This window comes from Chelmon rostratus, chromosome 14 (genome assembly GCF_017976325.1).
Source record: "Chelmon rostratus isolate fCheRos1 chromosome 14, fCheRos1.pri, whole genome shotgun sequence".
Lineage (NCBI taxonomy): Eukaryota > Metazoa > Chordata > Actinopteri > Chaetodontiformes > Chaetodontidae > Chelmon > Chelmon rostratus.
In genome coordinates, this window is record NC_055671.1 from 21,914,288 (window position 1) to 21,932,843 (window position 18,556).

General features: G+C 40.6%; 3 protein-coding genes across 4 annotated transcripts; 1 reads left to right on the forward strand and 2 right to left on the reverse strand.

The window, feature by feature from the left end:
* Nucleotides 1–509: 509 nt before the first annotated feature.
* cnot8 (CCR4-NOT transcription complex, subunit 8) lies at nucleotides 510–4,802 on the reverse strand. Its single transcript, XM_041952526.1, has 7 exons — nucleotides 4,740–4,802; nucleotides 3,445–3,654; nucleotides 2,618–2,811; nucleotides 2,336–2,497; nucleotides 2,081–2,225; nucleotides 1,768–1,878; nucleotides 510–1,345 (listed from the first exon to the last, which is right to left on the reverse strand). Exons 2-7 carry the CDS (start codon nucleotides 3,559–3,561, stop codon nucleotides 1,217–1,219), a joined length of 858 nt encoding a protein of 285 aa, XP_041808460.1. The 5' UTR covers nucleotides 3,562–3,654; nucleotides 4,740–4,802; the 3' UTR covers nucleotides 510–1,216.
* Nucleotides 4,803–5,788: 986 nt separating this feature from the next.
* fam114a2 (family with sequence similarity 114 member A2) lies at nucleotides 5,789–14,232 on the reverse strand. Its single transcript, XM_041952169.1, has 14 exons — nucleotides 13,999–14,232; nucleotides 12,917–13,149; nucleotides 12,143–12,242; nucleotides 11,900–12,001; nucleotides 11,688–11,791; nucleotides 11,150–11,284; nucleotides 10,589–10,747; nucleotides 10,317–10,440; nucleotides 10,130–10,215; nucleotides 9,698–9,796; nucleotides 8,809–8,933; nucleotides 8,641–8,713; nucleotides 8,246–8,299; nucleotides 5,789–7,221 (listed from the first exon to the last, which is right to left on the reverse strand). Exons 2-14 carry the CDS (start codon nucleotides 13,127–13,129, stop codon nucleotides 7,120–7,122), a joined length of 1,476 nt encoding a protein of 491 aa, XP_041808103.1. The 5' UTR covers nucleotides 13,130–13,149; nucleotides 13,999–14,232; the 3' UTR covers nucleotides 5,789–7,119.
* A 786-nt stretch (nucleotides 14,233–15,018) lies between these two features.
* Nucleotides 15,019–18,138, forward strand: LOC121617321 (microfibrillar-associated protein 3-like). Of its 2 annotated transcripts, none has more exons than XM_041952466.1 (3): nucleotides 15,019–15,111; nucleotides 15,633–15,912; nucleotides 17,224–18,138. In XM_041952466.1, the coding sequence occupies exons 2-3, from the start codon at nucleotides 15,678–15,680 to the stop codon at nucleotides 17,988–17,990; spliced, it is 1,002 nt and encodes a 333-aa protein (XP_041808400.1). In that variant the 5' UTR covers nucleotides 15,019–15,111; nucleotides 15,633–15,677; the 3' UTR covers nucleotides 17,991–18,138. The 2 variants fall into 2 exon arrangements, with proteins under 2 accessions (XP_041808400.1, XP_041808398.1); XM_041952464.1 differs by having other exon boundaries at nucleotides 15,046–15,215.
* Nucleotides 18,139–18,556: the final 418 nt, after the last annotated feature.

The following is an 18,556-nucleotide window of genomic DNA, read 5'->3' on the forward strand; positions in this document are numbered from 1 at the left end:
TGCTAAATTAGTGATTTATCAAACGTGTAAAATATTCTGCTTCCAGCTTCTCATATGATGATTTGCTGCTTTTCACTGCTGTTTTAGAACATTTCAACTTGAGTATGTTTGGGGTTTGGAATATTAAGACTTGACCGGAAAATCCAACATTGTGATGTTTTACTAACAAAACAATTGTCACAGTTTACCAGGGCCAAATGTCTTCAAACCTCTTTTTTTGACGAACATATTCAAATTGGGATACTATGAAACAGAAAATCACATTTGAGAAGCTGGAAACAGAATATCTGTCATTTTTGCTTGATAGTTATTTACCATAAACAATAAGATGATACATTTTCTTTCAACTGACTGATTGTTGAGCTCTAGTTGCAGCCTTACATTACATTAAAAAATACAGTTTTAGTGAGATCCTAACGACCTGAAATTGACCTTTTTAAACATAAATGTTGAACAAGCTGTGTGTCAGTGCACGGCTGGTAAAGAAGATCAAATACTTAACATTTACATTGAAAATACAAAACAATTTAATATACAACTGTTTAAAACAATGTCAAATGTAAAAACAACAGTAACCACAACATCTGTAAACCTGACGGTGGACAGTTTGGTTTGGTGGGTGAATGTACAGAACGACAGTAGTTTGCCCATTGAAACACATGCATAACCAAGCACAGTTATACACTTTGACGCCCACTGTTAAAAGCTTCTGAAAGTGGAAAAGAGCTAAAACATTTTTTTTATTTTCATCAAAATTATACATTTTAATTTACAGGCCCTTCCAACGTGAACTTAAAAAATGAAATCCCTGCAACAAGAGACGAGTCCCACTGATGAAGGATAGTCTGAACTGAAGATTGGACTGTTTTGTCAAGGTTTGGTCTGAAATCACAGTATGATACAGGAGCTGGTCCCATGCTGTTCAGAAGGGTGTCACAATAATGCTGTAAAAAAAAATCCAAGAGATTAAAAGAAAAAAAAAGTGTTGTGAATATATGGCCATAAACTCAGTAAAAGCGACTAAAAAGAAACGAGTGAGGCAGTGAAGGGTCCACTGTCACTGTGAGTCCATTTTACAGTCACTCAGGAGGAAAATTTAAAGAAATGCATTTAGTTTTGTCTTGTTCAGGGATCGAGTGTTGAGGGAGATCAGAGGAAATCTGCTGGTTGGGTTTTAAAACAAGTGCGTACTCCACTTGACGATTTGAGCGCTCAGTCAGTGCTTGTTGTTCGTCTCCTCCTGGCCCGAGCTGGAGATGCCGTTCTGGGGTTGGCTGGAGCCCGAACCCAGGCCGTACAATCTCCCACAATACTTTGCGTCATCAATGTTGTCTTCGAAGAAAAGCTGGACAGAATAAAAGATTTAATTCAGATTATTGCTGCATTACTGAAAAACACGTGCTGTTCTTGCATGCTGTGTATTTAGTCCAACGATATGGTTTAATGACTTCCTTGATGTGATGTATTTCCTTTTAAAACAGGAAGCTGGAGTGGGGCGTTTAACAGTGAGGGCAAAACACCCAGAAAGCAGCAAGCTGAGAAAAGCTGCCTGCTCCCATTCATTTTCTATGAGAAGTGAAGTGAACTAATTGTAAAAGCTGTTTCCTATTCTTCAAGAGGGCATCCTTCAGCAGTTTACAGAAACAACAGTAGCAACAAAGTCCTCTGGTAGTGAGGGCAGTAAAGAATTGTAAAACCATAGAAACCGATTATGCTGCAAATCATCTACAGTCCCATGATTAACACTGGACATTTGTGTGACTGTACCTCTTTCATCCTAAAGAAAGCCATGCCGGTGAGCAGTGAGTCTGATCCAGCCTGATGCTGCCGCCCGATCCTTTTCAACTCCAGCTGGTCTGCTACTTCCTGTAACCCTCCCTGCACAAACACAAACACAAAGTCAGACGTCTCAGGACTTGTTTTTACATGATTTGATGGTTTTTGTCTCCTGTGTACAAGTGGAAGACAAAACATGAACACCATCAGCAACTACAGTCTCAAACTGTTGAGGTGAAACAACGCCTTCGATAATTACACTCTGCCCCCCCCCCCCCGGAAGTCTGTATCCAGCCTGCAATACCTTTAGGTTCTTGCAGCTCTTCATCAAGTACTTGACATCGTAGATTGCAGGGAAGAACAGGTTGAGGATCTGGAAGAAGTCATGTTCCTCCTCAGGGAGCCGTGCGTCTGTCAGGAGCTTCACCAGGTAGCCGAAGTCGTAGCCGCTGAAAAATACAGAGCAGTAACTGATAAGACACACTTAAGAAACTATAGGATTCCCAGTCTCTGAACTGGGACAAATGATACAAAAGCCTAAAGAGAACAAACAACCAACCTGTGGAAGGAGAGCCACTTGACATTTTCACACAGCACCAGCCCAGATGTCATTAGGAGCTCGGCGAAGTACAGCGTGTCGATTCCCTCCTCTTCGTGTTTTTTAAACTGGAGGCCGGAGTTCTGTAGCAGGTCTATGGAGTCTTGTGAGTACATGTCTTCTCTGTTAAAAGCAAAAAAATAAATAAATAAATAAAAAAGATAGTTAGGTACTGCTGTCAACAGTCATCTATATATCTAAATCAGGTAGATAGAAAGCGCTAGAAGACAACAGTCTGCTTACGTGAGGTTGAACTTGAAGTTAAACTGCCATGTCGTTGTGCCAGGGGGATAGTCTCCGTCCTCATTCATGAATGTGAGGCCGAGCTGGATGATCTTCAGGAGGTCCACGTTACACCTCAGCAGCTGGTACTGGTAGTCCACTGTACTGCGAAACTCACCGATTGGCCGGACAACCACTCCAGGGAATTCTGTGTCCTGATGAAAAATAAATACATGAACCGAAAACACCACCCTTCAATATTCCTGCTGTTATTTCTCATCAGTACGTGATGGTCGTCACTCAACCACTTGAATGCACTGAAGCTCTAACCTTTTTTTTTTCCCACTTTGCCTCAACCAGCCTAATCTGTTTTTACAAAGTGATTACAAATCATTTACATCCATATGTCTGTTCTGTCTCCTTACACCTGAAAGTCGTCTTTTACTGCAGTGAGAAGACATTGTTCAGTGTAGTTAAATTCAGTACTTTTGCAACCAAGACAAGCAATAGCAAGTAAAAGAAAGGCAAATGGGCTGCTGACCTGACCATCTTAAAACGTATTCTAAAAATACAATGCAAATGAACACAAATACCTTTCTTGTTATAAAAAAAATAAATGAATAATAAGCCCTACCACAACATGTTTCCCAGAATGATATTCAAATGTCAGAGTTTCTCATGTCTCACTCAGTCATGTGTTACCAATGCAAAACATTAAATATTTACTCGACATTACTCAAAAACATGGGAAGGTGATTCTTTACATTGACTCTGCCGTCAGTGATTACAGTTATTATTCCTTTTACACCTCCAATATCTAACTCCTTTCAAAATGACCTATTACTTACCATGGCAACATAATTGTAGCTTTGAATAATCTGCCGAATTTTCCTCATTTCCTCCTCCACATTGCTCGCCCAGACTTCACAGATGATCTGACTGGAATCTGTAAGTGCGGCTGGCATGTTGGCAGGTCAGGAAGAGAGTTAAAACCCCAACAGTCCTGCAGTGCTCGTGAAGGGGGTGAAGGGGAGGCAGTGTGATGAAGAAAGACAACTCTGAAAATGAATAGAAAAGGAGGAGTTAATGGGTGCACTTAAGTCAACACTGGTGTAAGGATAATGTTGCATGAACAGGTATGGAGATCAATATACTACCACTACTGCTTTTACCACTGAAAATAATACACACTACTGCACAGAATGCAAGATAACACAAAATACACAAAGTGAACAAATATAAAGGAGCAAGATTGAGTAAAAAAAACCTACAGAAAAATACATTTTAATTTCCAAATTTGACACATATAGATTTATCATTTACTCATCAATCTAGATTACAACAATATCCATTAAACCCTTATACTGATGCCTTCCAGAAAACTACTCACATCCTACATTATTTTAAAATTTTCAATGGACTGTATTTCAAGATGTAGACTTATGTGAAATGTTAAGAGCTAATTTTTACAGTTGTAGAAACTTCATGAAAGTTATAATGCTTAGTTTCTGTTAAAGAGGTGTTAATTCAACTGTATGGTGATTTTGGAGACTGTAAATTAGGTTGTACTCCCACAGTGTTGGATTAAGTTGAGTTGATAAAGTACAACTAGCGTTTTGTTTCTTCGTGAACAGTAAAAACATTGTGATAGTATTTCTTCATAGATATGTAACTTCATTTTAAATTAACTGACTCTTTGTTACCATGACAGCACGATGAATTAACCTTATACAGCTGGTGGTTGTTTATAACACCGGGCTAACTAACGTTAACACTACAGGTATCAAGCTATCAAGTAAAATCACCAGATGTGACAGAAGTTCTTATTAAAATAAAGATCTTTTGGAAGCGTTCATAGTGTTTAACAACTCAGGAGGCCTTAGTAATTGCAAACTTCGAAATACTGTTAAAACTAGCGACGTTGTAGCGAGGGACTAAGGCACAAACGTTAAGATAGCTCCGTGTTTAGCATGGACGGCTAACGTTTACAGGCTAATCCTCGCGTTTTCGAGAAAGCTAATGTTACCGGAGCATAGACTGAATGAAACGAATCTGCTTTTTTACTTCTCAATATGTCACAGCAGCTATATAAATGTCGGCGTGTTACTGTGGAAAGTGTGAAAGTATGAAATTATAAGTTTACCTCAGAATTTCCTCGACGTAGCCTGTCAAGCTAGTTACTAGCGCCTCTTCTCTTCTTCGTCGGCTCCTACTTCTTCTTTGTCTATATTGGTGAATCGCATGTAGACCGCAAACGTGCACACCGCCACCTGCTGCATTGGAGATGTAACGATGTGAAATAAGACATGAGCCAGGCTCAACGGTTTAGCTTTTTCGTTAAATCCTTAACAAACTTTTGACTTAATAATTCTTCTGTCACTCAAATAAAATTGATGTGAACTGAATTTACTGCTCAACACTTTGAAAAATGTCATTTTAAAAAACCAAACAGCATGGAACTATTACATTTCAGAGGTTAATATTGTACTTTTTATTCCACTATACTTATTTGAGAACTAGTTACTTGTAATAATAATAATCCAGTGACACAATAGCACAATTGTCTCAGGGGTGATTTATGCATAATAAGCATTTTTTACTTTCAATACTGATAATACTAATAGTATTTCTACTGCTAAAAAAGAAACAGACCCAATGCAATATAATATACACTGAAAGAATGTGGATACCCGTATATGATTGCTGAATGTGTCATTCCAAAATCACAGGCATTAATCTGCTGCTATAACAGCCTCCATGCATCTGGTTTGAGGCTTTCCACCAGATTTTGGAAGCTGGCTGCAGGGATTTGCTCCTATTCAGAAACAATAGCATTATCAGCATGTGCGAGGTCTGACACTGATGTGGGGTGAAGACTTGGCTTGCAGTTGGCATTCCTGTTCATCCAAAAGGTGTTGGATAGGGTTGAGGTCAGGAGTCTGTTGTCATGTTGAAACAGGAAAGGGACTTCCCCAAACTGTTACCACACAGATGAAAGCACAGACTGAAAAAGCACTGCATGCTGTCACTTTAAAATCAGATAACTAAAGACCAGAAGTACACAAAGACACGAGTCCCCCATCAGGGTTTTAACCTATAATCACTTCCAAATTGACTGACCAGTCTTCTGACACACAGTCAACCAAATCTGTAATTTCAACTCACACACACAAATCCCAGATCGGGGCTTGATGAAAGCACATTTATTTGAAAACCATCTCAAATCTACTGTACAGCATGTTGCTCAATGCCCACAACACACAGCTGTTAGCGGTTCCATATCAGAAAACAGAATTCAACTAAAGGTAATGAAAGGCAGATAGAAGACGCTTTGTTGATTCATAAACACCTGAAGTCATTCTGAAGTTTAATGAATAATGAGTGGCAGAGATGGGCTCCAACATTCAAAACTGTTAAGTGTTTTTATAAAAGGGTGAGTCATCTCCATCTTCCACCTGTTACAATCAAATTCATTTTTAATGTTCTACGATTGCATCAGGTCAGAATTTAAGACCTGGCACTAGAACATGTGAGAATGTTTTGTAATTGAGGATGACAGAAAATACTTCGTTAATATTGTGATACAAAACTAGAGAGTATACAGAGCCAGAGGCAAAGGAAAGCACCACAGTTGAATTCCAAGCATGGTAAAAAAAAACTGCAGACAGCTGTGATTACCTTTACCCAACTGTAGACTAACAACTGCCAGTCTGCTCATGATTTTAGGATGATACCAAGGTCGCCAGAAACTAAAAGAACCATAATCTGTGTGTTCAGAGATTTGAAGATGTAATTTGAGACAGCTAGAACCCAGTTTGTTGGATGAACAGTGACCTGGTGGCTACAGAGACTGATGAGTCACATGTTTAAGTCCTAACCTTTGCACTTGTTCAATACTTGTCAGCGTTTTTTTTTTTTTTTTTTTTTTTAACAAAGACACTTAACTGCTCCACGGCCGGCAACGTGTTGCACGGCAACATTTAAGAGACATATGCATAGAAAACCCAATTTCCAACTATTCTATGTAAAGCAAAGAGAAAAATACATTATCAATATATCTTACTGTTTATTATGAGACACCCCTTTTTTAAACAAATTATCACCGGTGTTTCCATCCTGTATGTCTTTTTTTCAAGTGTTCTTTGAGGCAGAATTTGGATTTGTCAGTTATGAGCACAAGTGCTATCAGAAAAAAATAAAAAGTGTGCATGTTAAAATACAAGGAAGAACAATACGCTGCTCCCTGTTTTACACGGATGCATTTGGTAGATGCAGACCTTCTCAACACTGTACTTCAGTGAGTCCATCTACTGGGCTTTACAATTTAACTGGCAATGCCGAAAAAGTTAACACTGTTTGACAAAAACACACTTCTCCTCCCAGGCGTGAAATTGATTTTGTCCTGAGCTGAAAACCAGACAGAGAAAACGCGGTCGCAGAGGATTTTTTTTCAAGATGTGTCAGTTCCCTGCTGTCATGGCAGCATCATGGCAGTGGCGGGGGGCAGAGGCGACGTCAGCTGGTCACTGCTCTGTGGACTCAGATCTCCTCTGGATGTGAGAGATCTCCAGAATGGGCATCAGCAGCTGGAAAGCATCCTGGATATAAGATGCACTGTTGGATGCCTGAGAGGAAAGAGGATTCATAACACAACAACGTGAGGCAAACAGTATCTTAATATCATTCTGACATGTCCACACTTGTGTCTTTGAATGCCTTTAACACAAATACAGACCATCCACATGCAAAATATCTTTCTTGCATGTTATTTAGGTGATTTGCAGCCTTCACAGGATTTTTATTTTTCGTCGGGATGTCAGATGATTTCATTTGTTCCCAGCAGTCTTTTATTCAAATGAAATGGTTAGCGTCTCTAAAAAAGACACCAGACTGTAGATATCTGCACTGTGTCAAGTAAACGACACTTGACTTTAGGAAATTCAATCAGTGCATGTGTAGTGGAAGCAGGTGGGATAATCTCAGCCCTTTTACAGGGTTTTTAAGTTGTTTTTAGACAATACAATTTTCCAACTGAAAAACTGTATAATAACTGTATAAATTGAGGTTTTATTTTTTGTTGTGCAAAAAATAAGAATCAGAATGTGATATTTTTTAAATATTCCTGAGATGATGGCTTGATGATGGTGCTGATGGCGCAGCATCACTAACTTTAATGGGTTTCCAATTTTAGACTCCAAATATTCTCAGATTTACTTCCTCTGAACTGCTGGACCCAGTTCTAGAAGTTCAGTGTTTCCTCTTTTCACCTACAGTGACTTTTGTGACATCCATCTTATGTAACCAGACGACGGCGACAGTGAAATATAGATATATATAGAGTTGTGCGTCATCTGCATCGTTACGGTAACTGTATGTTGTTCAAATGAACTAAAGGGGTCAAAAAGTGAAATCACCAAACTTCCTAAAAACCTTTCCAAAAGGAACAACGACACATACAATACAATGATGTCAGGATAAAAAATATTTTGGTATTGTATATGTTTGCATTGTAAAGTCACATCAAATGTCATTTTTGAGATATGTATGCATTCAAGGAGAAACTAATACAAGCATTAGACTGAACAGATTTAATTACAATTGTGTGTGTGTGTGTGTGTGATGAGAGTGCTGCAGTGCTATGACACAAACCTCTAAAAAGACTCCTGTTATTAGTGGGTTAAGGACATCTCCCTTCTCGTTTGACTGTAAAAAAAGAACATTTACATGAAATGACAGCTCTCAGTTCTTCTGTTCATGTTAAACAAACCACTGATATCAAATCCATCACTTCCTGTGAGGTTCAGTCACGTTCAGCAGAGCTGAATGAAAAGCTGATTAGCAGTAAAACGACATTTATTGATATGAAATGACTTCAGGTGTGTGTCCTCTAAACACTATTAAAGGTGATTCAGCAGAGGCTGACATTTACTCACTTACAGTCTGAAAATAAACAGTGGCCTTCATATATTTCCTACACTCAGTTCAACCTTTACATTAGCTGAACTCTTGGATACACAGAGCTCAGTCAGAATCATCACACTTACCCCTGCTGTAGTTAAACAGGACGTGAACTTCTTGGAAAGCAGTGAGATTTCTTTACACAGGACAACAGTTAACCTGAGGACAGACGACAAGGAGAATAAAGACGATTAAACTGTGAATGTGTACGGCGTCTCCACACGGGTTCAAACTGAAAACCAGTGTAGTCTTACTGTGACAGAACGCTGGCCTCTGTGCTGCCGTTGGAGAAGAGGATCATCTCAGCCAGTTTGTGGAAAAGCTCAATGGATCGAGCCGTCAGCTCCGCTAGGCTCCTGATGGCTGCGGCATGAACCTCCTGACAAAATAACACACACACACACCACTCTGCTGAATGGCCCAGGAACCACAGGACACCACGTGGACTGAAACATGCTACAAAAACAGTGCGTTAAAATGTTTTCCTTAAGCGAACTGGGAAAAATATGTGAGTCAGTTTCACCTGTTATAAATAGAATAGAACCTCCTGCTTTTACTGTGAAACCCACAAACATCTCCACAGCGTTCAGCTGCAACATCTGTTGGCTCGTTAGGAGCATCGCATCGTGTGAGTGTCGTCCAAAAACAAATGTTCATTAATCAACTTGACAACTGACAACTTATTCAACAGATTTTTTGCTAACTAATTACCCAATTAACTGTTAAGCCATTAATCAAGCAAAAATGTCAAACATTTTCTGATTCCACCTCCTCAAGGTGTCAGGATTGTCTGCTTTTCTCTGTTTCATCTCATTATAATTTAAATATCTTTGGCTTTTGGACTCTTCTAAAGGCGATCACCTTGAGCTCTGGGACTCATATCATTTTCACATGTCTTGATAGATCAAGAAATAATGTTGCTAATGAAAAATCATTTATAAGCCTCTGCCAAAACAGGACTGTCACCATAACAGCTTCTACGGTTTTTATAATCTGCCAGTAAATTAAAAATGAACACACCAAAGCCTTGTCATAAAGCTACAAGTTTAACTTGCTTGAAGTAAGAAAGCAAGTCCAATAGCAACCTCAAATGATTTCCTCCTTTGCGATGTCAAACACTGATGATGGTTCATATCAGCATACCTCTACTGGGAGTGTTTTCTTCACGGCCTCCTCGCTTTCCTCGCTCTCCTCCTCTGGTTTGGTCATGTCAGCGATCTGGCTGCAGGTGCTCTTACAGGCCTGTTGGAGGTTAGAGAGCACGCTATCAACATGGCTGCAACCCACTTCATGACACATTGCTTATGTGGTTGATGAAGTGCACAATCTAATGGGAAAAAAAATCAATAAATACTACCTCTGTGATGCTTAAAATGTGAATTATTTTCATCTACACCCTGTCAGAGAGGTTTGATTCAACTCTAGTCTTTTTAGAGGCTGAAATTTGTAATAATATCATATATGATTGGATTATGCTGCCACAAATTTTTGTTACAAACTGCATCTTAACAAATAATTTGTCAACTAAAACTGACCATTAATCCGATCTTAAACACAGATATGTGTAGTTGGTACCTTGCTGAGTTTATCAGCCGTGGCAGTGACACTGAGACCCTCCAAGGCCTCCATTAACTCCCTCTCAAACTCTGAGCCATCTTCATCTGGAAACAGAAATGTACAATTAATCATTTGAGGTGTTACATCACTTCTGCTGTATATGATGCTGTATTCCTCTTGCAGTGCAGCGTAACAGAGCTGTTACCTTTCTTCTCGTCCACTTCCTCGTCATCAAACTCCACCAGGGAGAAAGAGTCCTTGATGAGCTCCAGCTCTTTCCTGAGCTGGACCAACTCATCTCCTGATACAGTGGTCAGCACTGACTTCACCTGCAACACACACATTCAAAAAAACATAAATACACGCATGCACACAAAGGATTTTTACCACACTGCATTCAGATACGTTAAAACAATGTCTCGGTATGTCTTTGAGCCACAGTTGGTGTCATGTTTTTGAATGAAACTTCCATCGTACCTTAGACTCGCTCTCTCGAGACAGAATCTCCAGAGCCTCGAGGTGTGACAGACCCTGAAATTCATCAAACAGCATCCCATAGTGAGCCACTTTCTTCTCCGAATCCGACTCTTTCTCTGCTGTCTGCAGCTCCTCTCGCTCCTTCGCCTCCCTCAACACCTGCGACACAGATGAGAAGTTGAAAGAGAAGGAGAGGGGACAAAATGTCAGTAAATCTGGAGTGAAACCAGTTGAAGTCAGCTGAAGTTAGTTTCTGTTTGGTTTAGTTGTTTGCTGACAAAGAGAAGACACTCTTTAGTCTAATCCGTTATTTGGTTTAGTTTAATCTTTGTCTCACTGTTGTTTTATCACAATTGCATAGTGAGGGGTTAACATGTAGGAAGGATCTTCTAAGCGTTTCTCATCAAATGTAGCTGAGTTTTAATTAAACTTAAACTTCGATTTGTTGTATTTTTGGTTAGAAACAGATGTACAGAGGTAAACTAGTACACAGTCTCATCTAATCTACCTCCATCTTGACTGTGAGTTCCTCATTTACATATCTGACCCTGATCTGCCAACCTGAGACAGCGTGGAGTTCCTGATCATCAGTCCTTTGGTCTTCTTAAAGCCGGGATCACCTTCTGCTATGACATCCATTGTCTTCTTCCCGATGAACTCCAGAGCATCCAGGCCGCCCGTGATCACCGTTTTCCCCTGTGAGGAGTAGAAAACATGAAGAGTTTGCTTTCCTATCTACATCTGCTAAATACTACGTCATATTAACTTTTAAAGGCCCTGTTGCTCGCTTGGTTGCTGAATCAAATTGGGCTGAAATAGATCAATAGTGACCTGAAGTTAAAAAACTATACATGGGCAGTTATTCTCTGGTGAGGAAGAGAAAAGAACAGGGCTGATATTAGCAAAATGGATCCACCTGGTGAACTAAAGAATTTCAAAAATCTTGCAGGCCATCTCTTCAATGGCCTGCACAAGATGGTTTTCTACCCTCTCTACTCTATAGTGAAAAACAGGATGTTTGAGATGAACTTAAAAAAATGCGAACTTCTCTCTCTTCCGTCCAAAGAACAGAAACAAAACACAGAATATTTCTGCTCACGGTGCTCTGAACAACGCTGGTGAGCGACGTCAGCATTCCCATCGCACTTCCCACCACCGCCGATCCATCTGCTGCCGTGTTGTCTGTCTCGCTGCTGGCTTCACCTGCAGGAAGAGAAACAAATACAAGAAGTGTAGATCTGTGATGGTTCTACCAGCTAACCCAGTGTTGTGCCTTAATTACAGAGGACACAACATACAGTCAGGCCTCACCCTGTTCTTTCTGCTCTTCCTCAACTTGCGCCGAGAGCTCGGTGGGACTGGGGATACCCAGCGACGTCTCTGCCTTCTCCATGACCTGAGTGAGACCCTGGCCTGGACCCAAAAGAAAGAGAAGCAGTGATTAGATGACGACTGGTCGAAGCTTTTTAGGACAGCTCTCCAAGTAGATAATTAAAAGACCACCATACACATTGTATGTCACACAGACAGGCTGTGTGAGGGCTTTATACTCACCCACAGTGGCAACAGTAGCTGTTGCTGTGGATAAGATGGATTTGCCCCAGCTGCCCCAGTATCCCCAACCACCCTGAGACACAGTAGACTCACTGGGTGTCTGAGAGAGAGGACACGTGGATGGAGGATGAGGACGGAAGAAGCAAAAAGAAGAAAACAGAGTGTGAATGAGTAAGAGAAATAGACAGACCAAATCATTGACTTTTGCACACAAAAAGAAGGGACCTTTGGTGTGAACCCAGCAGGCTTCAACTGATACCAGACAAGGCTTATCAGCAGTGTTACAACACTGACAAAGAAACTGCAGCTTGTTTAAAATTTACAGGTAACACCCGAACAGTTCTGCTTGGACAAATGCTTCAGAGTCCTTCGTGCAGGAGGAAAGAAACTGCTGTTAAAGCAGGCTGTTTTGGTGGAGAGAGGCCTGTAGCGGCACCCAGGGCACAAAAGCTGGAATATGTAGTAAGCAGGTTTGGGAGACTTAAGATATGGCTGTCACACCAGACTGTCTTCAATAAAGTGAGAATGCCTTCAACGACAGCTTTACAAAACTGTTACCAGAAATGTTTGATAATTTCACGAGAATTTCATCAGCCAAAATGTTGTTCTGAGAAGATGAAAATTACAGCCAGATAATGCTCGATGGCCTCTGGGAAAATGCTATGCAGGTTTGTCTAGTTTCAACTACGCAAACAATTGGATTCCCGCGTAAGTCCTCTTTTTCCCATGACATGTACTTTTGTCTTGTATTAATAATATTAATCTGATCAGTGCCTGTGCTGGCTGCTCCTCTGCTTTCGGCATCCCCTCAACTTTGGCTGGAGGTTTGGCATCCGGTCTCCTCCTGGCTTTCCTCGTCGGGGCCACGTCAGTCGAGGTGTCAGGTGGGGTTGGCGAGGAGCGGTCGGGCGTTTTGACAGGAGAGGCATCCCGAATCTCTGGTGCCACCTCTGGACCCGCCGCCGCTGTAGCTTCACTGTCTGACATCTTGATGGCTTAGCACATACCTTCAAAGTGGCAATATAACAAAGGATATAACTGCGAACATCAATTTGAAGATTTTGAGATGACACGGGTTTTGCAACACATGACGAAGTAAGCATAGAGACACTGTTGAAGTTCCCAGATGGGATGTTTAAGGAAAGATCAAATTATTCTGCCACTGTTACTTCATAACATTCTGTAATATTTAATGCCTTAACTCCAAGAGTTACTTTGTAATAAATGCTTTAATTCACTGTTTTGGTGAGACCTGTTTTCCTTCAACTTGTGGCATCCTACATTTCCCAGAATGCATTTCCACAGCACACATGCAACAGCAGTCAACTATTAAGCTGTTGGTCTGTGCAGCTGGAAAGACTGTCCAGTCTTCCAGTTTTCTGAAATCCAAACTTCAACTTCAGGGGTCCAGTTCACACAAAGAACACAGTTTAATGTACATAATGTAAATGTATATTCACACACTGTATCTCTGTGCATGAAAGTATACATTCCTGAAGCAAACACCTTACACATACATCAGGAATAGAGATTTATATTGTGAAATACAACACATAAGCCTTACATTCAGATGTGTAACTCATGTAATCCATTAGCTATTAGTATTACTGTGGTATCGAATTAGCGTTAGTTGCAATGGTATTCATGCTTTACTGTGAGTAGCTAGTAGTTTTGGTAAGCCAAGGACTCGTTCATGAATTTAACACTATAGCTAGGAGGACCGTTAGCTTCCCTTGATCTTTTCTTTTATCAGTAATCAGTTATCAGTTATAGCTGTGTTAGTAATTATAAACTCATGACATAACGTTAGTCCGAACGAAACAAGGTACACTTTTGTACTTTGGCTACAAACTCACCTTCTTTCCTGTCAAAGTACGATGCTAGCAGTTAACGTTACCCCAGCCTGCTGCTGGTTTCCTTCCCAAAATCAACAACAAGAAAGGTTTGCCTTCTTTATTTCGGTTTGCACTTCTGTTTCTACGCGTTAAACGCCCTTTAATTTCAAGCAAACTGTTTAATGATTGAGGATTTCTCGCTGTTTTTGTCCACCAAGATTAGCCACGTCACATTTTGTTTTCACCGATCAGGTCCAAGCGTTAGCCACACTGGCAAACATAAGTTCCTGCTGGCGGATTCAAAATAAAAGTATGTTGAGAACGTGGGGCTCCAATAAAACTAGTATTAAGTATCAATCTATTTTGCCAAAGATATTGAAGGTTGACTGTGGAATTATTTCTAAACAAATAGATACATCTGAAGTTTTGTGCATGCTTTGATAGAAATGCTGACTTTTCCGCAGGTGACAGGCTTCACGAATTTATTTTGAAGAGTAGTCCGCTAAACTATCAGTCTCCGTCTATCGCTCATTAGGCAGCTTGACGCAACGATTAACCATGTCAAGCAACGTAAATAGGATTAAGCATAACTTCCGAAATTTTCAAAATAAAATAACTTAAAAGTCTGGAAAATACCTTTAATAGCTTTGCTTCTCAAAAATAAAAGACATGTATCTGTCGTTTCTCGTCCATTTCTGTTTTTAAAAAATAAATATTGAACTGATTTATTTATTGCAGAGTACAAATACGAATGACAAATACAATAAATATTAAACATTTTATGGTCAACGTGGTAAACGAAAATTAAATAATGTAGCCTATACTATGTATAGCAAAACAAAATGATGCATGCAAATAAATAAATGGGAATATGTCTATTGGATGAAAATATTGGAATAATTGTTATTGTTGATACCATAATTTAGTATTACATAAGATAACTCCATCTTTAATTCAACACTGATTACGTTATATGTCATTCTTTGCCAGCACCAGGTGAGCTCATCTGCAAGTGAGAATTGAAAACAAGCCACGCCCACCCTCTCGTACCTGAAGCAGGAAGTGAAGTGACAGGCCGTGCCGTGTTTGCTTTGCTTCAACACATGAGGACGAAAGCTGAGCAACTGACAAAAAGTAAGAGTAAAAGGAACATCTCTGAAATTACAGCAAGTTACAACAATTGTTTGTTTCGTATGTCGGTCGAGGATTGGATGCTTCGGTTGCTGTCCGAGCAGCAGGTGGGAATCATTGACTCACAGTCCGTTTGGGGTTTTGGTGAATTTGGTGTTTTATATTCTTCCTCTGGTAATATGTGCTCGATAGTAAAGTAAAACAAAAATCCACAGTGTGGTAAGAGAAAGGACAAGAAAATGACAAAAATACTGTTTGAACTGTAGAAAGTTTTCTTCTTTAACTTGCAGGTTGAAAATATGGTTTAAATTTCACAGCTACCCATTTCCACATTAATTACAGGTAATCCATGTCATTAGTGGGTCCTGAGGATTCATGAGTGTATGTCAATTTACTGAAGACTGCAGTGGATAAAGATGTATCAAATACAGACAGAACTATAGATCATGTAGACATGAAAAAGTAAAGGTCCACAGTCCTGTGCTGCTGCATGAGCCATAACTGTAACTCTTCCTGTTTTGCAGGTTTGTCTCGTCTAAATGTGAGCTGCAACCGTAACTGCTTTCAACATGTCATCAGCTCAGAAACACCACCCGTCACACCTGCTTCTCACAGTCCTGCTGCTCGGTGGCTGGACAGCAGACGGAGCTCAGAATGGGTCAGAGCCGGAGGCGGCGTCCTCCTCCAGCAGGCACATCGTAGTGAAGGAGGGATCCAGCACGCTGATTGAGTGTAATGTGACAGGGGGCCACAATGACATCAAGTGGTACAACTCTAAAGGACCTCTGCTCGACGAGAACACGGGTAAGAGGAGAAACTGCTGTGCCCAGTACTGCTGTACTTCATGAACATCTTTGAGTTTTTCTGCACGACACAGATGGCAGCAGCCGTCAAAGCAGAGAGTTGTAGTCTGATTATCATTCTTGTCAAGACAGCATTCTTCAGAAAGTCTTCATCATAGTCTAAGTGTCATTGCCATGCATTCTCTCAATGTACATCTTTCTTTTATAGTTATTTAAACAGGCACAAATCGTGCATCCTAGTTTGGCAACACACTTGTGAACACCGAGTAAGCAACGATTTGGTGAATTTCTAGTAAAATATATCTTGGTTTCAAGGTTAAAACTATAAGAAATTCGGTTAAAAGGTAAAAAAAATCCAGGTAAAAAAATCCTTAATTCGTCTGTCATTCACATTCTGTTGAAACCAACATTACTGTATATGTAACTAAGCACAGTTTTAACCTAGATGCATAATGTATTTGACCGTCACGTCATCATACATCTTTACTCATTCAGTGACCTCAGTGTAAATAAGCTTTATTGTTTCCTGATGTTTGTAGATGTGCACGATTTAATAGAACTTTTCTTCAAACCTGTGCAAATTAAAATATTTTACATGAAAAATAACCAAAACTTGTAAATAATTCCATACGCAAACAGAGCCAAACAGTAGGAAACAGCCCAGTAAAGAGTTAAGTACATTGCTAAGACTTTTACAGGCAGTTTTTTTGATGTTGATGTTAATACCAAAATGCAATTTTAATCAAAAGAGGCTATGTCACACAATTACAATAAAACATACTTTTAATATCACATAATACATTAATTTTAATTTTTACAGATGTAATTTAACAGCCCAAACAGTGAATACTTTTATGGATGAATTAAATGGAAAATTTGAATACAATTTTGACATTCAGTCCAGTTTTCAGGTATTAAAAATGCTGGTACTGCAAAAAATATCACCATCTCTCAGTGATTTCAGTGTGTTATCATTCCACCCCTTGTTGCTCTCGCCATCATTAACCATTAGCAGCTGAATGCTGTGTGAGTCTAAGTTGTGCTTTCAAGCATGTATGAGTTAACGCCACAATGCAGAGGCCGTTTATGAGTCAACGCTGAAACAGTAGCACAATAATATTGTTGTTTATTGAATCAAATCTGATATATAAGATTGCTTTCATCTCATTAGCTGCTGTTTTGTGTGGTAATCTGTGGATTCAAATGACATGAAGTAAAATTGAAATTAAATGAGAGCTAACTGCTTTTTTTGGCCAGTCTCTAAAAAAAATATTTGGTGAAACTTAAACAGTCTTATGTGTCTTGACTCCAGGTGGGAAGTGGCAGATTCAGGAGAATGGTGTCCTGAACATCACTGCAGTCTCCTTTGAGGACCGGGGACGCTACACGTGTGTCGCCTCCACCGGTGCCGGCAGCACCAAGAACTACACCATCACTCTGCGTGTGGCCCACACCGACAGCGGCCTGGGCCTGTACTTCGTCATCGTCTGCCTGGTGGCCTTCACCATCACCATGATCCTCAACGTGTCGCGGCTCTGCATGGTCAGCAGCCACCTCAAGAAGACGGAGAGAGCCATCAACGAGTTCTTCCACACCGAGGGCGCGGAGAAGCTGCAGAGGGCCTTTGAGGTCGCCAAGCGGATTCCCATCGTCACGTCGGCCAAGACGCTGGAGCTCGCCAAGGTCACGCAGTTCAAGACCATGGAGTTCGCCCGCCACATGGAGGAGCTGGCGCGGAGCATTCCTCTGCCGCCGCTCATCCTGAACTGCCGCACATTCGGGGAGGAGGTGGCAGAAACGGAGCCCCCGAGGCCTTCAGAGCAGGTCAGCGTGTCGATGTCTGGGAACAGACAAGCGATAGGCCCGCCCTCCTCCGACAAAAATGGAGAGGAGGAAGAGGAAGTGTGTCAGGCACTGCTAGAAAGTGAAAGACAAGGGAACGCTGGCGGCCTTGACACCAAAGCATCAGTACACACGGCTTCCGAGAAGGTCGCCAGTGAGGATAAAGAGGCTGAGATGTGCCTCCATGTGCTCGCACCAGGCTCACGAACAAGCGTGACCTATGAGAGCAACATATAGCCTCCCTCACCCCGAATCCCATCAGAAGAAACACATTTTCTTCTGAGCCCACCTGTCCTGGGCCGTTTCAAATCTTGTTCTTTTATTTGAGGAAGAAAAGAAACCAAAATGAAAGCAAAAAAAAAAAAACAGCTTTATTTCAAGGCGGTAAACAGTCCTAATTGGCAGAGTGCTTGCACGTGATTCTACCTGGTTAACAGCAAAATAACTGAAAATAGGAATCTTCCATCTTGGTGTGAACACGTTGGATTCTGGCTGTTTTTGACTTCTTGGGCGTTACATCTGTGGCCAGGAAAATACTTCATTCTTACACCTGCTGAGTTCTTCCTCCTTCCTGCGTGACTTTGTTTCCATGCAGTGATTACATTTACTAGTTTTCATCAAGATTACAGTCATCTCATTCATGTTGATATTGGCGCCACCCAGCTAACATCTAATGTTCACTTTTCAGTTGTTTCCCTGTGATTTTAAATCTTTATCAACTAATGGTGCTAGTGAATTTGAGCAGAGCCAAACTGCATCAGAGCTGAGCTCAAAATTGTATCTCCTCTCATCAAACACATTTT

Excerpts from the sequence above, each read along its gene's own strand:
- cnot8 (XM_041952526.1), bottom strand. The coding sequence starts at position 3,561 with ATGCCAGCCGCACTTACAGATTCCAGTCAGATCATCTGTGAAGTCTGG. Across the intron at positions 2,812-3,444 it reads GCTACAATTATGTTGCCATG|GACACAGAATTCCCTGGAGT; the intron begins GTAAGTAATAGG and ends ATTTTTCATCAG. Across the intron at positions 1,346-1,767 it reads CTTTCTTTAGGATGAAAGAG|CTTTTCTTCGAAGACAACAT; the intron begins GTACAGTCACAC and ends TATTCTGTCCAG.
- fam114a2 (XM_041952169.1), bottom strand. The coding sequence starts at position 13,129 with ATGTCAGACAGTGAAGCTACAGCGGCGGCGGGTCCAGAGGTGGCACCA. Across the intron at positions 12,243-12,916 it reads CAGAGGAGCAGCCAGCACAG|ACACCCAGTGAGTCTACTGT; the intron begins GCACTGATCAGA and ends CCTCTCTCTCAG. Across the intron at positions 11,285-11,687 it reads CCAGCGTTGTTCAGAGCACC|GGGAAAACGGTGATCACGGG; the intron begins GTGAGCAGAAAT and ends TACTCCTCACAG.
- LOC121617321 (XM_041952466.1), top strand. The coding sequence starts at position 15,678 with ATGTCATCAGCTCAGAAACACCACCCGTCACACCTGCTTCTCACAGTC. Across the intron at positions 15,913-17,223 it reads TCTGCTCGACGAGAACACGG|GTGGGAAGTGGCAGATTCAG; the intron begins GTAAGAGGAGAA and ends TCTTGACTCCAG.